Below are 22,559 nucleotides of genomic sequence, written 5' to 3' on the forward strand. Positions count from 1 at the left end.
GGGTCAATTGGAGTGTGGGTGGGAGGAATTACAAAGTTTTTTTTTTTATATACTGGGGAAAGTATTTTTTTTCACTCTCCTCTCACTCAATAATGCCTGAAATTCTGTTGCTCAAACTTTCCAAGAAAACAAAAAAACATACAGCTTCCAGGTCTGGAAAATCTGAACTCAAAAGGTGACAGTTTCATAAAATTATGATGAATGAAAATGAAGTTATAATAGAAACCCCTTTCCAACCTTAACTTCTGTGCCCATTATAGCTTTTCATACAAAGTATTTCCCAAGTAAATAATAGTTACAAGGTTACATTTAAAAAAAATAGCTGCAGGGAGAAATTACTATCTATAACCTAAGAAGAAAAGAGGAATCTTCCAATGAAATGTGAACTGAGAAAGCTGAGCAATACAGAATATCTAGTCTAATTAAGGAGCTGCAAAGCAGAAGGCTCTTGCAACATGAATGAAAAGAATATATGGTGGGGCAGAGTGGAGGCCAGTGTTAGATAAGGGGGGAAGTGGGAGCTCCATGAGACAGGCATGCTGCTAGAAAACAGGTGGGAAACTGTGGGAGGACAGTTTTAAACTGAATACTGTAATGAATCAAGAGTAGAGATTTGGATGTGGCTGAGAATTTCAGAAGAGGTGGAATGGAGGCAGCAGCATATACAATGTGCTGAATGGCAGATATGGTAGGAGAAGCAATGTTCAGGCCTAAAGACAACAGCAAGGATCAGACTGCAGAGTTAATGGAAAGCCTGAGCTGAGGAGGGAGCGTGAGGTGACTCAGCTGTGTCTGAGAATGGGCAGAGGAACACTTCTGCCTTAATGACATTTAGCTGGAGGCAGTTGAGATGAAGCCACACATCTACTCAAAATGCACAGAAGGTGGGCAGGAAGCAGTTATTATTTGCAGAATGTTGAAAACTCCCAGTTCCCACTGAAATCAACAGGGGATGGGGCCCACTTGCTATTTCTGAAAATCAGACTGAGTGTTTGAAAGCTCTGCAGTTCTATCTCATTGTGCAGGTTTCCAAAGCCAGTGGCATTAAAACCTCCAGAGGATTCCCTTACAAATGTGCAGGCTTTGTTTAGGCCACTCTGTTCAGTGTTTAGTCTCTTTGTGCTTCTAGTCCTTTGAAGTACATGGTTACTACTGAAGCCATGTCTTTGGGCGAGGTGGAGCACAAGGACAGCTAGCAGTGGAGTAGAAAGTCAGTTTATGGAATGGTTTGACATTTGTACCATGGTGAGATTCAGGTGTGAGTAATTGTCATGACTGACCACCTCTGTATGTGCTCACACAGTCACCTATAGCAAAATGTTCAATAATAAAGTGTGTTCTTGTTCTCTGCGGCAAACTATTAAACTTAATAATTTCATAAGTGATGGTTTGGGTGGGTGGAGGAACCCTTGCAACTATAGGGAGGATGTAGCAGTGTTAACATAGCAGAGATGGTGCACTTGTCTGTTTCAGGACGATCCTTTTGGAGACAAGTCATCTTTGTATGATATGTGCAGAGAGAAGCAAAACTGACTCTTTCCTAGATGTATTTTATATCTGTTTTACAAATGTATATAGAAAGTGATGGGAAGAGCGAGAACACAGCATGATTACTACACCTACTGACTATATTATTGGTTATGCTGTGCTGTCTGCTAACGTGTGTGGGTGTTGATGATTGACTTTGAGAAACTTAATGAAGGTTGCCAATGGAAATTTTGACATTCGTGATGATAAATGTGCAGAACCTTCAGAGGAAATCAGATAGCTGGACCAATTATAACTGCAAATCTTTTTCTGAAAAAAAAGTTTAAATTTTCGCTTGCTTTTTTCTTTCTGTTGTTCTGTCTTTCTGTTTTCCTTTCTTGCACCTCTGCTTAATGCCAGTAGTTTTAGGATACTGGTAATTGTATTGCTATCTTGTAGCCAACAAAGAAAAAAGAGAGTATCTTTGTCTTTACAAGCTGAAGTGCTCCTCAAAAGGAACAGAAAAGCAAAGCCTTTGTGAATATTGCAAATGGAATCCCTGACATCTGCACTCTAGTACCATTCATAATTAAACTTGAAAAGAAGAGGTTGTGCATGTGGTAGCTCTAGTCAGATTCTCGTTTTACAGCATTTTTTGAGGCACCAAACATTCTTAGTTTGTGCATCTTCTGTGGTCCTCCAAGCTTCTGGAGATGGGGATGAGCTCCCCCTTTTGAATGGAAGCTGAACCTGAAGAACAAGTGAGAAGGGTACTGGGTAGTTGTCACACGCTGCAGGGGACGCATAGATCTGTGAGCCACTCTGTTACCCCTCTGCTTCTGCAAGAGTGAGTTTTGCTGGTGATTAGAGTGTGTGTCAGTTCCCTGCCACACCACTTTGTCTTCCTCACCAGCAAACTCCTCAAGGCTCTTCCGGCCCACACCTCGCCTCGCAGGTAACAACCAGTGAACTCCAGCCCCCAAGATTCTCAGAGGTGTTTCTTTGCAATGCTTAGCCCCTATCACTGTTCATTCACAGAAGATATTAAATTCACTGCTCTATTAAAGAGTCAGTACCTCACAGCTTATTAATTTAACTGGAATAAATGCACTCTTCCCTTCAAACACAGCCCTGAGTTGGTTTATAGTAAAAGTAAAATAGGTTGATTAGCAAAAGAGCAGGGATTAAGCGATAACAAGTCAAAATGATAAAGGCAGAGATGGTCACATAAATAGAAGTGAGCACATGCATCTAAAAGTCTAAAACTTAATCTAGCAAGATCCAGTCATTGTTCATGGTGGTTTCTCTCACCCACAGTCTTCTTTCTAGCATTTGCTGGCCAGGATCCATCACAGAGATCAAATTGCCTGGGTCCTTTGTCTCCTAAGGTGAAGGATAAAGATAGTCTCTCTGTGTTCCTTATATCCCCACAGGATCTCCTTTGGCTTTCAAGTTGGGAAGGCCTCATGGAGAATCAGTCTCCTGTGTTGCTCTGGGGTGCAGGAGCCATGTTAATTCTCTGTCTCTCACACTGAGCTCAGGCTTAGCTTGATGGCTTTGTTCACTGCTAATACATAAACTGAGGTGAACCCAGATTCCTTTGTCTAGAACAGGCCTGTTTAATCACCTTTGCCTAGGCGAGGCTGTCTGGTCAGACATATGTTCTAGTGACAGCATACAGAGGGAATTCATAACGTCACATTAAAAAGTTAACACATGCATTTGGCAATGATATCAATAACTAGTGTTATTAGCTTTCATATGATACTGCACAAAGCATATTTTGTACAAATATTATTGCAGTAGTATGGAGGGTGTGAATACAGGGGTGCCTAGGGTCACAGTAGTTCTCCAGGCACCCACGCAGTTTTGGAAACACTGCACTGGGATGTGTGTGGCTGGCTGACAATTTCACTGTGAGGTTGGCTTTTGTGCAGGTGTCCTGCAGGAGAAATACTATCACTATTTTTGTCAATTGTAGAGGGAAAAATGTATCTTGTGAGTGCTGTGTAACACTTGGCAGAGCCATGACATAATGATCTATCTGGCTTCTCTCTCTTAACGATTCACTTTTGCCTTCTACCAAATACTAATGTTGATTATATGGACTAGTGATGGCAGTGGTACTCATAAAACCACTTGTACCTATGTATTGTCTTTGCTCCATTACTTGTGTCTCCCTGCCATGGCTAAAATGGTGCCTGAGTCTTTATTACCCTATTCTAGTAGGGGCACACCTCAGGCTGAGTTGACTTTTTCCTTATAAATGCTGCTTGAGGAATACTGAGGTTGATATACCACTTCAGCCCAGATCTGTGTCTCTTCCCCTCCTCACAGTCCAACTACATTAAGCTAGTGTAATTTCTAGTGTGTATAGAGATGTTTGCATTACAGCTTTGAATGTACTGTAAATCAAGAATAACAGAATAAATTGGATTATGGGATTGTAACGAGATAGACAGAGGTAGCTTCTAAGTGAAAGAGTCCCACGAAGGAAATTCACCTTTGGACTTGCACTGAGCCCAGTGTACCAATGGAGGAGATGGTGGGGGGTGAGTGGGTTGTGTCTCCCCTATCTGGGGCTGCCCAAGCTTACTATATTAATTATGCTTATTGCAGTAGTGCTTAGGAGCCCCGATCAGGACCCTAGTGTGCTAAATGCTGTACAGACACTCACCAAAAAGATGGCGCCTGCCCCCAAAGAGCCAGCAATCCAAATCTAAGATGAGAGACAACAGCTTTGTAAAAGAGAGCAAGGGGAAGCACAAGGTAACACTGAGATAACCATGCACCTTAAGAACATAAGAACAGCCATACTGGGTCAGACCAGAGGTCCATCTAGCCCAGTATCTTGTCTACCGACAGTGGCCAATGCCAGGTGCCCCAGAGGGAGTGAATCTAACAGGCAATGATCAAGTGATGTCTCTCCTGCCATCCATCTCCATCCTCTGACGAACAGAGGCTAGGGACATCATTCCTTACCCCTCCTGGCTAATAGCCATTTATGGACTTCACCACCATGAATTTATTCAGTTCTCTTTTAAACCCTGTTATAGTCCTAGCCTTCACAACCTCCTGAGGCAAGGAGTTCCACAGGTTGACTGTGTGCTGTGTAAGAAGAACTTCCTCTTATTTGTTTTAACCTGCTGCCCATTAATTTCATTTGTTGGCCCCTAGTTCTTATATTATGGGAACAAGTAAATACTTTTTCCTTATTCACTTTGTCCACACCACTCATGACTTTATATACCTCTATCTTATCCCCCCTTAGTCTTCTCTCTTCCAAGCTGAAAAGTTCTAGCCTCTTTAATCTCTCCTCATATGGGACTTGTTCCAAACCCCTAATCATTTTAGTTGCCCTTCTCTGAACCTTTTCTAATGCCAGTTTATCTTTTCTGAAATGAGGAGACCACATCTGTATGTAGTATTCAAGATATGGATGTACCATGGATTTATATAAGGGCAATAAGATATTCTTCGTCTTATTCTCTATCCTTTTTTGAATGATTCCTAACATCCTGTTTGCTTTTTTTGGCTGCCACTGCACACTGCATGGACGTCTTCAGAGAACTATCCATGCTGACTCCAAGATCTCTTTCCTGATTAGTTGTAGCTAAATTAGCCCCCATCATATTGTATGTATAGTTGGGGTTACCTTTTCCAATGTGCATTACTTTACATTTATCCACATTAAATTTCATTTGCCATTTTGCTGCCCAATCACTTAGTTTTGTGAGATCTTTCTGAAGTTCTTCACAGTCTGCTTTGGTCTTAACTAACTTGAGCAGTTTAGTATCGTCTGCAAACTTGTGCCACCTCACTGTTTATGCCTTTCTCCAGATACATTGAATAGCATTGCTCCTAGGACTCACCCTTGGGGAACACCACTAGTTACCCCTCTCCATTCTGAAAATCTACCATTTATCCCTATCCTTTGTTCCCTGTCTTTTAACCAGTTCTCAATCCTTGAAAGGATCTTCCCTCTTATCCCAAGACAACTTAATTTATGTAAGAGCCTTTGGTGAGGGATCTGTGGGCACGTGCACTACTGGAGAATAGGCAGGTTATAGGCTTGCCCCAGACATGCCTCATCCAGCATCCTCTTGCAGGGGCTCCTAGAGGGGCTGGCATAGAGCCAAAGAGGCCCTCTATGCAGGGCCGCTGCCAGGAGGGACAGAGGGTGGGGTTAATGGCTGCTGCGCATCCACTTTACATGGGTTCAGCCAAGGGGAAGTGACCACAGTGCAAACACACATTTCCCTCATAAAGCACAGTAAGTATCTTGCAGGACTTTTATAGGCTCTGTCCATACTCTGTCCTATGGCACCAGGCTGTCTGTTATAAGCTAACCCTCACGTGTTCCAAAGGCACATGGCTGAAAGGCTCACAGTACATCTACCAAATTAAACTAGCCATTTGATTGTTACAATGCAGCCAGCAGAAAACATCAGAACTGTAGTCTCTCTTCTGGTGTCTGTGATTTGCTAACATCACCAGTTGTTGAACTATGATTACAGAATCTTACATTTTATAACCATTTCTGCAGTGCTTTAATTCAACTCTGTTTTGATAGTTCTTTGTTTAGAACACCTGACCTCATTTTAAATGGCAGTATGTTATGGTAAGAGTTTCAGACATAGGTTACTCTATCCTCTATATCAGTGTTTCTCTACCTTTTTGATACCAGGGACCGGCTTGCTGCCTTCCTAAACTGTGTCAGGGAGATCTCAGGCACCAGCACCAGTCCCAGGCCCAGTTGTTAAGAAACGTAGCTCCATATGACACTACTGCAATCTGCTTGCGTTAACGGGTTGATGTGTTTAAAGCCATTAAGTAGCATCTCAAAAGACAATTAACAAGGTTTGGGGTTTGGCCGATTACTTGTGTTGACAAATTTTTAAGCTATTTCTTTTATGTTAGAAGTAGTATTCCTGCATGCTGAATAAATATTGTCTCCACTATTAATAGTATTTGTGCATGTTACACAGCTGTCTACCAAAAGAAAAAAAAAGCAGCTAGTCCAGCAATTAGTAGTGTGACATGTTATACACTAATGAATATGGCAAATACTGCAGGTATTTGCTGGATGCTAATAATACAATTAAATGCCACACAGTATCCAGTTAATCAGAGACAAAGTCTCTACCAGATTTTACTGCTTATCTTTTCCCTTTACGTACAATATTTCAAATGAGTGAATAAGCCAGTTATAGGCAGAGCATGTAGCACTGCTTCTGGTTAAGGTTGCTCAGCACTCTCCATTATAAGACCAGGAGCTAGATTCACAAAGGGAACTTGGCATTGCAACACTTAACTCTTAGGCACCCTGCCACCCAGCGAAACTCACTGCCTGAATTAAGCACCCCAGCTCCCAGTGCATTGTATAGCGATAGTTAGGTGCCTAAGAAAGGGATTCTCAGAAGGCGACGAGCTGAGTGGGGAACCGCCTAAGCTAGCCAGATGTAAAATGCAGAGGAAAGAGATAAGAGTTTAGGGCCCAGATCCACAAGTCCCTGCTCCTATGACTATTTAATTATCTATACGAAGTGGCACAGCTCCAGCTGGAGAGATTGAAATGGTCCTTGCCCACTGCTACCACCACCACCATGGGTATACAGGAGAGATGCAGCCTGGTAGTTCAGGCACTCACATGGCTCTAGGACACCTGACTTCATGTCAAATTAGGTAGAGGGAAGGTTTAAGCAGGGCCATCTCTACATCAAATGTCACCCTAAATGAGGTGTGTCCTTGGTGCCCATCCCCTTCCATTTGTTAAACTTTTGAATACCCCTACAAAGATCTAGAACAGGGGTAGGCAACCTATGGCACATGTGCCAAAGGCAGCACGCGAGCTGATTTTCAGTGGCACTCACACTGCCCGGGTTCTGGTCACTGGTCTGGGGGGGAGGGGGTTCTGCATTTTAATTTAATTTTAAATTAAGCTTCTTAAACATTTTAAAAACCTTATTTACTTTACGTAAAACAATGGTTTAGTTATATATTATAGACATAGAAAAAGACCTTCTAAAAACGTTAAAATGTGTGACTGGCACGTGAAACCTTAAATTAGAGTGAATAAATGAAGACTCGGCACACCACTTCTGAAAGGTTTCCGACCCCTGATCTAGAACATTGTAGGCTGTTAGTGAATAATGACTTCGCATATGGAATACCCGAAATATTTTACTTCAAACATTCTAGTCTCTTTTGTTGCTAACAACAAAAACAGCACCTCAAGCCTGGTGCCTCCTCCCCCACAAAGCCTGGCATTCCAGCCAGTCGCCTGGGTAGCTTGTCCATAAATCCAGCCCTGGGTTTAAACCTCGGTCACCCACATCCCAGGTGAGTGCGCTCAGCACTGAGTTTAGAATCAACTGGGACACACACAGACACACAAATGCCAATCAGCCAGCCCCAAATGTCCTCACCACCTTCCCCCAGCTGTCTTTTTTTTGCAGATTAGATGTACTCCAAAAATGCCAACTGACTCAGGCCCCACAGGTGAAAGGAGTGGGAGAAATGTCTAGTTTGAGAATCCTGTGGGGAATGAGGGCTCTGAGCAGCCCATTAGCAATGGGGGCTAGGAGGTGGCATCCATATATGTAACCCCCCTTGGGGTTTAAGAGCATGGGCCCTTTCAATCATTTTCCTGAGGGGGGAGTGCTGATTGTTCCAGAAGGAAGACGTGCTGTTCGGGTTTAGGGGGTGTAGAGGGAGACAGAAGAGCGGGGTGTGTGTGTGTGTGTGTGTGTGTGTGTGTGTGTGTGTGTGTGTGTGTGTGTGTGTGTGTGTGTGTGTGTGTGTGTGTGTGTGTGTGTGTGTGTGGACAGAAGGGCTGCTGCAAGCAGGTGCTCACAGAGTGAAGCAGCCAGAACCTGCTGGGACAGAGCAGATGACTAGGGACACCCCAGGACAGGAGCCAGGAGGAGCATTGTGCCAGAGAGGAACCACTCAACGAGGACAAACTGGAGCCGGACCCAGTATCACTGCTACCCAGAGCAGCCTGGGGCTGTGATTACTGGGGCTTGTGACTTTGCATTGGAAATAAGGAGGGAGGCTGTTAGCTAGTTAAGTGGGGAGGTTGTTACTTTGTGTGGCTTTGCAGAGAGCGGCAGAAGAGGGCACTGGAGGGGTTTGTTGGGGAAAGTTCACTGGAACCGAAGACGACGAGGTGCACCCAAAACTCACCCCTGGACTGGAACTTTTCTCAGGACTCCTGAACTCCGTGTGCAGATACAGTGCTCAGTGTCTGCCCTTTCAGACTGTGCTCGCACTGTGCCTGTGGGGCCTTGTGTTGACTGCACCTCTGTTTTACCGCTCCCTCTATATTTCCCCCCTATTGCTTTTCTCCATTCATCCCCCTGTAAATAAATATTTCCCTTTCTTATATTCGTTGTACTCTTCCGGTACGTGTGTGTTCACTCCGGGGTTGAAACAGGTGCCCCTCGGGTAGAAGGATCTTTCCCTGCTGCATTCCTGCGCGCACCTTCACTTGGCCAGAGCAGACACCATCTTGGCCATGAAGGTGCTAAAGTTACACGTATGTGTGACTTTGCATGTGCCTGCCAAGGGAAACTTAAGCAGCAAGGGGCTTTAGGCACCTACAGAATTAGGTAGAACTGAGAAGCGGCTTTGTGAATGTCAGTGGTTCCTAAATGTTGGCTTTAGATGCCTATGATCCTTTGTGAATCTAGCCCCCTGTGTACTTATAACTTTGCCAAACTTCCACCATTTGGGCTGATTCTTTCCATGTTGTGTCTGCCTCAGGCTGAATTTGTTTGGAAAGCTTCAGCAAAAAATGGTTCAGCTGTTTCTGAGCATGAGATTAGAGAACAATACATTGGTTTACCCGATTTTGGGGAAAAAAAATTGCACAGCTGTTTAATTGAGAAGCTCTAGCATCTCCATGCTTTGGAGGAAGGACTTTAAATTTGGCATGGCAGCTGCCCTGGTGTCAGGGATGTGCCTTTTACAGGCCCTGGGGTGACCATTCATCTGAGTGACAAGCCTTTGAAAAACTGCAGTTTGCAAATGCTCAATAGCGATTTATTAGTGTTTGGTGGCTAAATGCTCCAAAGACTCCTGCAGGGGCTGAGCTGGCCTCTCCTGGCTGCTGCAGCACTGGGCACAGTACTAAGAGCAGGGAAACTGTTATTCTTGCGGTCTCAATGCTCCCTGCCTGCTGGGGCTTTGCCAGCATGGATGCAGCCTGATTCAAAGCAGTGGGAATAAGAGCTGGACAAGGTGGTGGCAGGAATAGATTGGACTGGGAGCTCAGGCGGGGTGGGGCGGGGGGGAAGAGAAATGCTGGGACTTCCTGGCACTGGCATAACCTCCCTAGAGTAGACCAGCCTACACTGACAGCTGTTTATTGTTAACAACAACATTGACGGAAGCCCTCTTCCAGCACCATAGCTGTGCCTACCCTGAGGGTTTTGTTGGCATAGCTACAGCATTCAGGGATGTGTTTTTTTTCACATCCTAACCCATGTGGCTATGCTGATGTAACTTTTAAGTGTAGACCAAGCCTGGGACTTGGAATCTCAAGATGAAGACTGAAACTGCCTGGGTATGGAGATTGGTACTAGGACAAGAAGCCAGGGCAGGGTGGGACTTTGGCCTGGTCTACACTAACAAGGGCAGTCGACCCAGGTAAGTAGGTAGGGAGTGAGAGAGAGAGAGAGAGAGTGTGTGTGTGTGCGCGTGTGTGCGCGCGTGCGCATGCACATCCACATACCCCCTAAGAATGTAGTTAAACTGACCTAATCCCTGGTGTTGACAGCACATGGTCAATGAAAGAATTATTCTGGCTACCTAGCTACCGCCTCTTGTGGAGGTGGATTACCTGTGCTTGGGCAGTCCTCAGGGTCAAACACAGAGCCCTACCCTGGAGATCTCAAGCACCTCCAGAACCTGACACTGACGCCAAGATTCCTGAGTCTCAGCATTCATGAACCCCAGTATGTGAAACCCAGTCATCCACCATGTCTCATCACCCTCAAGTTGGCTGGTACACATAGGAGAAGAAAACCTACCTAACAGTTCCTCTATTCGCTCAAGTAATGGAGAGCTGTGCTGTGACTACAAAGGTGCTGACCCGTAAAGGGGATCAGTCTGAGTCCACATGTTGGAATATATTTTTTCCAAGTTGCTTTTTAAAAAGCCTAGAAAATTATACACAACAAACTACAGTAAAGACCTGTTAAGACTGCAAAATCAAGCACTCAGCTGCTAGGAAATGTCAGCAGTAAAATGGGCAGGGATTGTGTCCCTAGCCTGTTTGCCAGAAGCTGGGAATAGGGGGTGGATCACTTGATAATTACCTGTTCTGTTCATTCCCTCAGGCACCTGGCCTTGGCCACTGTTGGAAGACAGGATACTAGGCTAGATTGACCTTTCGTCTGACCCAGTATGGCCGTTCTTATGAGCCATTCAGCCTTAGGTTTGGCATTTCCTAACTTTTGAGTGCTTGATGGCTTTGTCACCTGAATGTTCTTTTACCACAGTTATTTGTGTGTGATTTTATTGTTACTTCTGTGATCATCTGGGCTTGTGAAAGACATGCAAGAAGAAAGTCTTTGGCTGGCCTAGCTTAAAGTTTAGGTCTGCTCTGGCCACACTTTACTTGTGTAGGAAGCTCCTACTCACAGGAAAAGTCCATTGCAGCTCAGTGAGACTACCAGGCTCAAAGGCTGCAGCATTAGCTCCCTGAACACATGGCACTGAGGTGTTGGAATAGCACCACATGAGAAATGCCATAGCAAGCTCCCAAGGATGGCCAGGGTTTCTCTGCCTGTCTCCATTTTCTTTGTTACCCTCCCTTGTGCTCTTTCAAAGGTGCTCTCTTCTGTGCCACAGTGGGGGCTTTGTCAGTCACACTTGAGGAATGAGGGCGCTCAGTAAATAGGAAACTAGGACTCTCTTTCCCTTTGGCATGGCCTGCCCTTCTGTGGTTTCAGTGAAAAACTAGACTAAAGACCACAGAGCTCTTTAGAGAACAACAAATGGCACAAGAAATGGAGCCGAAAAGAATGCCAAGGCTGTCATTTCCCCATCAGTGGTTTGGCGGGGTTTCATCCTTGGAGAAACGTTTAAAATGCTTGGGGGCTGAAGCCTATCCAGGAAACAGGTGGTTTGCTTTACGAAGTGGCATGTGGAATGGTAAGTGAATAGTGCTGTGCCTGAGTCCAAACTGCAGCAGCTGTACGGCCATACACGCTGCGCTGCAGAAGGATATTTTTCATGTGATGCGTGGAAAAGAGTAGTAACCCTTGTTTGTTATATGAGGTCTTGCAAGACTTCATTGGAAAACAGCCAGTGTAACATGGAAAAAAAGCCATTAAAAATGAGTCACCATAGTCACATTCAGAGTTCTCCAGCATAGGCTTTCAGTTGCAAATACTCAGCTATCCAGAGCAGATAAGAATGCTTTATTAAAATGACAGTCTCTACCACAAATTAAATTACTTGAAATTATGCTAATATTCAATAATTTTAAAATATGAATTTAGACTAGTCATAGTACAGCAGCAACAGCAAAATTGTCATGCATGCTGTGTTGCGTAACATCACAAAGTGCATTCCAAAACCACCAAGACACTCTATTCAGTGTGAGATGTTTTTAATCTTCTAGTCCAAGGTGCTTTATATAGCACTTAATGGGAAAGCATAGTTTAAGAAACTAATTTTTAGTCTGCAACTTGATTAGGTAGTTTGCTACTATTTAGCCATTTGTTTTATCTGTATTGAATATTTGTGTGTGCCTAAGATCACGTTCAGATGTAGCTATTTCGAGACATCTGAGGGAGGCTGACGATGCTTTTTCCATCTCTACCTACTAGCACTGAGGTTGAAACTAGATTAGGATTTGGATGGTGCTGACGAACGTGTGTTAACAGGCTACTGTGGACACAGCAGTGTGATTTTTTAATGTGTGCTAAATTGGTTCCAGTTTAAAATGCATGTTAAAGGCACATTCCCTTGTCTACACTAGTCTTCCAAATCCTAGTCCAGACAAGACCTTAAATACTTGGTGACATTAGAAGAACACATATAGATGTATGACAGAAGTGAGCAGCTGGCATATTCTGGCTGAATTTAACAGTGATACAAGTCAGTTCCATCTACACTGATGGTAGAGATGGCCAAATAAAAAAAAATTCTATTTGTAAATATGTTCACCAAAGCCAACATGCCAGTCTGTTTACATCTGAACTCTTTCCTCAACCCCTTATGTGACTTTTCTTTCCATGAATGGTTGTAGAACTTTCTCTTTGTGCAGATATGGGAGCCAAGCATGTTCATGCTGGAAACAGTCACCTGCTATCAGGGCTGGTGTCATGTCTCTATCATCCAAACAGGAAACAGAAACCATACCATGTGACCAATCATACAGAATACTTCATTACAAATACTGAAATGCTTGCTATGACCAGTTAGTGAGAACCACCAGTCCCCCAGCTATGTCCGTGAAACATGTGGGTTGAGCAGCTTTGCACAGTAAATAAATATGTGAGAGCTGTAATCCATTTGCAGCCAACAATATGCAATTAGGGCAAAGGTTAAATCCAATGCACAGGTCATTTTCTACCAGTAGACCTGCCCTACTCCTAGTCTTGAAAGTAGAAGGGCACTTGACATCCTGGCATCTGAATGAGCAGTTCAATTGTTGATTGACTAGGGTTATTCTTAGGCTTCCTTTATTATTATTCCTATGGGGCTGGAATTCTACAGCAGAGTCAGATAGCATCCGTGTCTGCTTATAGGCACAGAGAGTTGAGTTGAGAGCCCATATTTAGAAGAAAATTGATAAGAGTTTTCAAAATTAGAACTAACGAGAAAGTGATTAAACAAGTGGCTTTAACAGTGTTTTATGTTAAATTAATGTATTATTGCAAGACATAGAGTTTATGCCTTAAACCGGCATAGCTTCCCGCGGCCATGAATGATGAAACCAATTGTTACATTTTGCTAGGTCACATCAGGAAAAATGGAACTGATTGATTTAAGCCTCCAGCACATGCACACACTTGCCAACACTCAGCTGGAGATTTCCAAGCCTGGACTAGGCATTGCCTCCCCTATTGCAATTTGCTGGAGACTGCTACCACTGTGCTTGCCAGAATTATTAAGCTTGTCATTGGCATTTGTCCTTTGTGTGATAGTTGATGTGCATAAATCCAAGCTAGTGTTAACACAGGAACAGAACTTGTCACCCCCCCACCTTCTTTTAATTAATTTCCTTGAGGTTTAATAGTGTGCTTAACAGGCTCAGTAGTATCCCTTATCCTCTCTAACATAGCGAGCCAAGAACAAGACAAAGACGCAGAGGCTGTTAGTAGGCAATTCTGCCTGCTAGTGGAGGTTACTGCTGGTAATGCATCACAAGGCAATAAAATACATCAACCACCACGATATTTCAACCTCCGGTGTTCCAAGAATAGATGCTCTGTATTTTTACTAGGGAACTTTAAAGAAGGATATAAAGAGAATGAACTTAATGGAAATATCTATGTAATCTTATTTTCTTTGGACAATGTTTAATTGTTATTATTAGCAGAAAAATCCTGACAATATACAGACTGAGGACTATGGATGGGAACATATTTTAACAGTCAATGTAGTAATATGAGTAATTGATCCATAGTTTTAAGGCCAGAAGGGACCATCAGATTATCCCATTTGACCTCCTGCTGAACACACATCCTAGAATTTCATCCAGTTTTCTTTGCATGATTGCACATGTCCATTCCACTTAAGGCATGTGCACATGCAGCCCATTGGAGCTGGAGATGTTTTTCCCTTGGTGATAGCTGTTGTGGCACGTTTTTCAGACCTAGAATCACGTATGGCTCTTTTCTGCACCCTCCCTGTAGTCACATCCTTTTAAAATATGGACACTAGTATTGTACGCAGAATTCCAGTATCAGTGTCAGCATGCCTTATACATTTCCATCGACTCTGCAGATGGAACTATGCAAAGATAATGCTATTGCCTAGTGAAAAATGTTGGTTTCAGATTTACTATTACAGATATAGACTAAGTGACAGACTTTCAACTGCTCTGCTCAACTCAGTGAGAGGGGGAGTGAGCAGGGAGCTCTAACTGGTTTCTTTACCCAAAGCAGCAGGGGAAAAGCATTGACTTATTCACTGGGTGAAGTGCCTCTGGGATCTTATACCAGGGGATGGCCAGGGGTAGTGGAACACTGTTCCCACCACTACTCCCCACCTACTCCACGGGTTGAGTGAGTGGCTGGTACAGGAGGTGGCAGACCAGCCTCTACCACTTGTGTGTTCTCCTGAATAGGAGAAATTCACAACTGTTCATTACAATCCATTTTAAGGCCACTTTTCACCACTTACATGACACAAAATGGACCTAGACTGGGTAATCTGGTCCTAAAAGTGTATTGATGACACACTGTAATTTTTGAATAAAATTATAAACAAATCTGAGCTTTCCAGTTATGTCCATGTGACCATCTACCAATGTGGATCTTGCACTTTTGAGAGAGAGAGAGAGAGAGGTTAAGTCATTTGCAAAAGTCCCATGCAGAATCAATGTCAGAATCAATGTCAAAAGTTCCTGTTTCCAGTCCCATACTCAAGTTAAAGTTCTCCTCTCCCAGTATCTATCAGCAGCGTAACAAGGGTTGAATCAATCCAGCTGGCCCTGGTTTGTCAGACTTACAAACTAGATGCTGCAGAAACCATTCAGAGGGCCTGACTTTGGGCCACCTTTCAATTTATTTCTGTAGATTTTATATTGTACCTATTCAAGCTCTATGCAGATTCAACTTGCAGAACAGGTTTCAAAGATCACATGTGGCCCAAAATTTTGATCGTGGGGGAAGAAAAAGTTCTTACAAAATTTAATACAATAAAAAATATTTCTGTTTTTCTTTAGAGTCCAATGAAAAGTTTATGTTTTAACAAACACTCCCCTACAGTGTCTGCAACCTAAACATAACTAGTGCAATCTGAAACAGACTAAAAGCTGATTCTAAACAAAGTGAAACTGACGAGTTTATTTTTGGGGGGAGTAATAATGAATGCCCATTACTATATATTACAATAGTGTAACTGAACTTATGTAGATTAATTGAAGTGTGCCTAAGACTCTATATCAGGTCTGATAACCATTGTTAATTGTGTAATTAAATATCAGTGGCTCTTAGAACTTTTAATCAATATATCAATTTCAATTACACTTAATTTTACATCGAAAGTTACCCCTCCCCATAGAACAGCATTTTATTTTTTATTAAACTATCAGAAGGAAGTGACGTGTCACACGGAATTACAGTACTTTTAAAATAAATAATGGATTTACCCAGAGATTTTGCATCCAATTTCCAACTGTCACTAGAAAATCCTGGGAGAATTTCCTCCTTCACCCCTCCCAAATTGTGGAAACAAATTTTAGAGAGGTATCTGCTGCCCATACTTCAAAAAATAATATTTCTAGGAAATAATAGCAATAAAAGTTATAGACATCTTATTTCCATCTTTAGCACACATTTTCACTTGTCAGGTAAAAAGAGTGCTTAAAGTTGAACTACAAAGGAAAGAAAAATTTAGTTAGTGCCCTTTTGATTCTTCAGGGTATGTTAAAAAAATCTGCATTTCTACCATAGATTGATCAGTAATGTAGTCTAGTCTTTCTTGTTTTTGCTGGAAGACTCGTTGGACATCTGAGGGATATAGATGGGTGGCTTCCTCAAACTTTAATAGAAAAGTGGGGAAGGGTGGTATTGAATCCATGGGTACATGGCTCTCTCTCTCAATTTGCAAAAGCTTAAATCATAAATTAAAAAAAATGCCCTGAATCTTGGATGTAGGAAGATTAATGTATAGCAAAATGTACCACCATTCTCTAGGTACTTCAACATGTCTTATAAACAAATCACAGTGTTAAACTACTCTAGTCGCTTTGACTGGATCTCTTCTAAAATAAAGTATCAGAGGGGTAGTCCTGTTAGTCTGGATCTGTAAAAGCAGCAAAGAGTCCTGTGGCACCATAGACAAACAGACGTATTGGAGCATGATTACAAAAATATTGTTTAAAGGAGGCATCATTCAGCAGACCCCACTGAAGATAGCTGCATATGATATATGACATGCACTTTAAAAAGAGCCAAATGTTTTTGTACAAGGCTGAGATAGTAACCCTGAACACTTATAAAGTGCTTCTTCTTTCCCCCCAAAGCACCCATCTAATCCTCACAACATGCCCATGAGGTAGATCAGTATTATCAGACAGAAGCAGAAACTGAGGCTGTGTAGCTCCCTATGGCCGTAAGTAACTTTCTCCTGTGAGTCAGCAGCTACAGTAGGATTACAACCTTCTGACTCAAAGCGCCAAACTCATTCTACATGACCACAGCTGCTGCCAGTACTAGCTCTCTAGCTTAATGCAGGGAAGTCTTTGTAGGAAGGAAAAAGATATATTTTAGCCCAGTGGCTTATCCTTCGTGATCCTGATTCTTTTACCCTCACAACATTTTTGCCCCATATATTGAACTCACTTTTTCCCCAGTCAAGCCTATTCAAAATACAACAGGTTGGCTTCCCATTCCTCTATTGGAATAGTGTGTAACCTCTTCAAAATCCCCACCAAAAACATTTAATGAAGACACAGGGGGTAAGGCTCAGAACATATTGTATTGAAATAGCTGCTTGCTGCTCCAATCCAGCAGGACAGAGACAAGCTCCCCTCTCAGAGGACTCCTTTGGAGGAATTTATAATACCAAGCCTTTTACCGTATCTCAACATAAATTACATACCATGTGTATGCATCCATATATATGTATTGGAACAAATCCCACTCACCTTACTCACATGTATAGTTCCTTTGAAGGTAATGGGACTAGCTGTATGAATAAGGCAAGCAGGATTTCTCCCAACGGATGCTTACATAGAAACACACTATATTTTGATGACTGATTTTTAAAGGAATTAAGCACCTATAAAAACAGGCAGGTGAAGTGGGTGCTTTTGAAAATCCTACTATGTGGCTAGTTGCATCTTTAGGCATCTAAATACCTTTAAAAACCTGACCCTAAACCACCAGTAAGAGGTGTTTTATCAGGAAAATGTCCAGCTCCATTTAACGGTTACTAGCTTTATAGCCCTCCTTGCTCATCGTAACACATTTGTGATAGGCAGGGGATACTTGAGGATACTTAAATAACACTAAGGGTGCTAAACATAAAATAACATGACACACACACTGAATATATGCAATCAACATGGGGTAATGAATATGATGTCAATGAATAGAGAGTTCCTGGAACTGAAGCTGCTCTTAGCTCTGAGCGCTCGTCCAGTCATCTTCGTCATGCAAAGTGCCATAGGATAAGCTGTTTGAATCCGGCTGTATTTTGTCAATTTTGTTTTTTCCTGTGGGAATGGAAAAAAACTCAATGAAAAAAAATCACAATCCTGCCAATCCATTATTGTTCTGTTAAAGCCTCTTCAGTCTAGATGCCTTTTATTTTCCTTTGATAGGCTGTGGAAACAGTTAAGAAATAATTTAAGAAAGTCTTTGAAAAAAATCAATTGGAAATAGGAATAGAAAAGAAGAAAGAAGTAAGTTTATTAAATATGATTGGAGGATATTTCTGCTTCAATTCTCGCCATTCATTCCCCACTCCATTACCTGATGCTTTTAGACTTTTAAACAAAGATGACTGGCAAAATATTTGACAAAGAACATCCAAAACCATGCTTACCAGGAATGTGTCCACAATCAATATAAGGAATTTGCAAATGCTCCTCTTCTCGATTTCGTGTGATTACAAACACGCCAAGAAACGACAGAAGACACCTACAAAGGCATTGTGAAAATAAGGTTAGAAGCAGCACATTGCAGTTGAAGTGTAGGTCTTGTCCTGGGTACCCGTGTTTCTCTCTGAACAGCTTCCATATCTGAGCTGCTCAGTTTACAAGTAGAGAGAATTAGTTTTTCATGACCGGCAGCCCAGCCAACTCATCCAGGGCTCTGTGGATCTGCCTAAACAGCAAATAAAAAAACGTGGTTGGCCCATGCCAGCCGAGTCAAGCTCGCATGGCTCAGTCTGCGGGGCTATTTCATTGCTGTGTAGGCTTCCGAGTTCATGCTGGAGCCTGAGCTCTGAGACCCTCTACCCTGCAGGAGCCTAGAGGTTAGGCTCTAGTCTGAGCCCAGATGTTTACACAGCAATGAAACAGCCCTGAGGTTTTTCTTTGCTGTGTAGACAGACTCAATGTCAGGCTGGGCTCTTAACTGGGAGTGAGGTCTGAGAAGGTAACAAAGGTTCTGGGGAGTAAATTATGCTCTCGACAATCCCTTGGCAGTTTATGGATTCCTGTGGGGTTTCAAAGGCGGTTTGCCTTACTCACACACCTAATCTCACTGACTTCAAAAGGAATTGATGTGAGAAAGCTGAGCTGAGCCACAGCAAGGAAAACACATTTGCATTCTGGAACAATTGTTTGTGGAGTATCTACGCTAACATTTACAGTTAAATTGATTATCAGTTAACTCAAGTTACAACACAACCAAAAACTCCAGTCTAGACAGGCCCTTTGTTTCACTCATTTGACTTTTGTGTCTCAGAACCAGGCCTCTGGCCAGCAGTGATTTTGAACTGCTTGGTAAGTGTCTTCTGTCTGTCTAAGGCTGTACAGAACATCAACTTCATGCCTGCCAAGTGTGTGCATTTAATTTGCTTATCTTCATTTTCTACCACTTTCACTACAAACACTGTCAGTCACACAAACCATTAAATAGTTCTATGGGGCCGCTCCGTCCTACCTCCAGTGGGAGTGGTCACCTACAATTGTCAGTTGTGCTTGTTTGACTACATTAGGGCCAGGCATCTGATTAAGAATCTTGAGAACTGTTCTTCCACCTGTGTGTTAAGTATCCCATTCCCGTCAACAATGATCTCTCACCTATCACCGGAACCTTTACTGTACTGGCATCTCCTGAGGAATCTGTGGCTGATTCTGTTTCACTTGGCTGTATGACAGGTAGGGTGCCCTTCAAGCATTTACTGCTACCACTTATTTAGCATGACATGATCTATAATCACCGACAGACAGATTGTCCCTTCCTGGATAGGCAACAGGAGAGAGGCAGGCCTTTACCAAAGTGAGCCTGATGCCTTCTGTCTGATTAACTAACACTGTTGTCCATGGCTAGTGGCAACAGAGAACAGCAGGACATGCAGGTAGAAGATAACATGGAGGGACTAGCACTAGCACTAGCACTAGCACTAATCAGTACATACTCCATAATGCAATCATTGATGGAAAACAGCCAATGATTAGTCATTTACAAAGGGCACATGTAATGTTAGCTTTTCAGTCCATTGGGGGAAGTGGGAGAGATAGGGGCTCACAAATGGCTAATATTAATATTTTTACAGGTTTGGATTAAAAAACAGGCCCTTATAACAAAACACAAATATTAGCCTTTGCAATGTTATTTATCCTACTGTAACAGCTGCTCTCTAACACATTGCAACAGAATAGGTTTCTTCTTCAGGAGAAAAGGAAAACTTGCCTGGAAAGGTAACTGCTGTTTCGATACAAACTTTGTTACAGATTTTCAGTAAATACACTTACCCAAATAGAAACATGAACACACTCAGCAAAGCTGCACCTTGGAATTCCTGATAAAATATGATCCCTAGAATGGGACAGAAACAAGAAATGTAGATCTTGAACAAATTCCAAGTGATGTGAATTACCGATGACAGGGTCAGAAGGTAGGTTATGATCAAGTGGAAAAAAATCCCAAATACGTCAATACAAATTTTGGGTGGGTTCATATTATATGCCCATATTCAGTATGCCTTTTGTTAGATAATAGTAATTGCATATATCTTGACAAGATCTCACTCTACCAGGTTCAGACTTCTTGCGTGCGTTGTTAATTGTTCAGTATAGTCACATTTTATATTGCCAACAACTGAAAATCCTTGTTAAGTGTAAAAGATATTTATAAAGAATGAAACCTTGTTGAATTACATAGAGGTCCTTACGCAGTGTTTATTCAGGTCAGGCTCAGACTGAGCGCTTGTCTACATGCAGAGTTGCAGCAATTTAACTAAAGGTTTTGTTTGAAACCGATAAAGTTAAGTACAAAAGGCTCTGTGGACACTCTTTCTTCAGATTACATCAGGTTTATTTGCGGTTAGCCTGGACAATTAGGAACACATTTAAGACTGCAATAAGTTCCTCTTAAACCACATAGGGGCTTGCACCATTTTAGCTGGTTTAACTAAACAGGTGCAGATTTGTATATAGAGCAGAGGTTCTCAAACTGTGGTCCGTGGACCACCAGTGATCCGCAAGCTCCATTCAGGTGGTCCACAGATAGTTCTCTCTAAGGTGCGCGCCTGGGTGGCTGCACATGAACAAGTGAAGGGCCGCCTATCTAACTTTATGTCAGTTCATATTGTGGGGCTGCCGCAACAGGGGAAAGGGGGAGACCCCTCTCCTCCTTCCCAGTCCCAGCGTGGGGACTGCTGTGGCAGGGGAGAGAAGGTGCATTCATCACATTAGAAAAGTAAATATTAAAATGAGTTATTTGCTTTTATTTGTAGAAGAGAAAAAGTTTATTATTATTAAGGTTTTTTTATATCGCGCTTTTATCCAAAGTGCTTTACAATAGTGTTAGTACTGTTATACAAGACACTGGTCAGACCTCATTTGGAATAGTGTGTGCAGTTCTGGTCTCCCATGTTTAAGAAGGATGAATTCAAACTGGAACAGGCACAGAGATGGGCTACTAGGATGATCCGAGGAATGGAAAATCTGTCTTATGAAAGGAGACTCAAAGAGCTGGGCTTGTTTTGCCTAACCAAAAGAAGGCTGAGGGGGGACATGATTGCTCTCTATAAATATATCAGAGGGATAAATATCAGGGAGTGAGAGGAATTATTTAAGCTTAGTACCAATGTGGACACAAGAACAAATGGATATAAACTGGCTATCAGGAAGTTTAGACTTGAAATTAGACCAAGGCTTCTAACCCATAGAAGAGTGAAGTTCTGGAAGAGCCTTCCAAGGGGAGTAGTGGGGGCAAAAGACATATCTGGCTTCAAGAGTAAGCTTGATAAGTTTATGGAGGGGATGGTATGATGGGATAGCCTAATTTTGGCAATTAATTCATCTTTGATTATTAGCAGGTAAATATGCCCAGTGGTCTGTGATGGGATGTTAGATGGGGTGGGATCTGAGTTACTACAGAGAATTCTTTCCTGGGTACTGGCTGGTGAGTCTTGCCCACATGCTCAGGGTTTAACTGATTGCCATATTTGGGGTCGGGAAGGAATTTTCCTCCAGGGCTGATTGGCAGAGGCCCTGGAGGTTTTTCACCTTCCTCTGCAGCGTGGGGCACAGGTCACTTGCTAGAGGATTCTCTGCACCTTAAGGTCTTTAAACCACAATTTGAGGACTTCAATAACTCAGACATAGGTTAGAGGTTTGATACAGGAGTGGGTGGGTGAGATTCTGTGGCCTGCGTTGTGCAGGAGGTCAGACAAGATGATCATAATGGTCCCTTCTGACCTTAAGGTCTACGAGTCAGCTAATGGTACAAACAACATTTGGAAAGATCATTAAGTGGTCCGCCAAGACCCTCAGCAATTTTCAAGTTGTCCGCAAAAAAAAAAAAAGTTTGAGAATCACTGATATAGATGATCCTGAATAAGGATCTGGCCTTTAAAAAAAAGTAGGCACAAGACCAAACTCTCCACATGGTTACTCCAGTGCATCCCCTTTTGGCCAATGTCTCCTCTCGGTCACGAAGTGCAGGTCTGTTCTAACACTGCTGCTGAGGCAATCTTCATGGAACTCCCTTTAGCATTAATGGAAGTTCTGATTATTAAATTTCCTGCAGACCAATAACAGGACTGCCCCTGTGTGCATTAAAATTGGTCATAAATATTATAGCTGTATAATTTTGGCTTACTGCTGAAACAAAATCTTTAGGTACACTTACACTGCAATAAATTAAATACATAAAAAATAGGGCTGTCAAATAATTAAAAACATTATTAATGCAGCTTTAATTGCACTGTTAATCAATAATAGA

General features: G+C 42.4%; 1 protein-coding gene across 2 annotated transcripts in view; it reads right to left on the reverse strand.

The window, feature by feature from the left end:
- Positions 1-16,272: 16,272 nt before the first annotated feature.
- The window catches only part of NIPAL2 (NIPA like domain containing 2), a 70,258-nt gene continuing 63,971 nt past the window's right edge, over positions 16,273-22,559 (reverse strand). For both annotated transcript variants that reach the window (XM_030553547.1, XM_030553546.1), the window contains 3 exons: positions 20,084-20,147; positions 18,205-18,299; positions 16,273-17,872 (listed from right to left, as the gene is read on the reverse strand). In XM_030553547.1, the coding sequence (XP_030409407.1) occupies positions 17,778-17,872; positions 18,205-18,299; positions 20,084-20,147 (254 nt within the window). In that variant the 3' untranslated portion in view covers positions 16,273-17,777. The remainder of the gene's footprint in view (positions 17,873-18,204; positions 18,300-20,083; positions 20,148-22,559) is intronic.

This window comes from Gopherus evgoodei, chromosome 2, assembly GCF_007399415.2.
Source record: "Gopherus evgoodei ecotype Sinaloan lineage chromosome 2, rGopEvg1_v1.p, whole genome shotgun sequence".
Taxonomy (NCBI): Eukaryota; Metazoa; Chordata; order Testudines; family Testudinidae; genus Gopherus; species Gopherus evgoodei.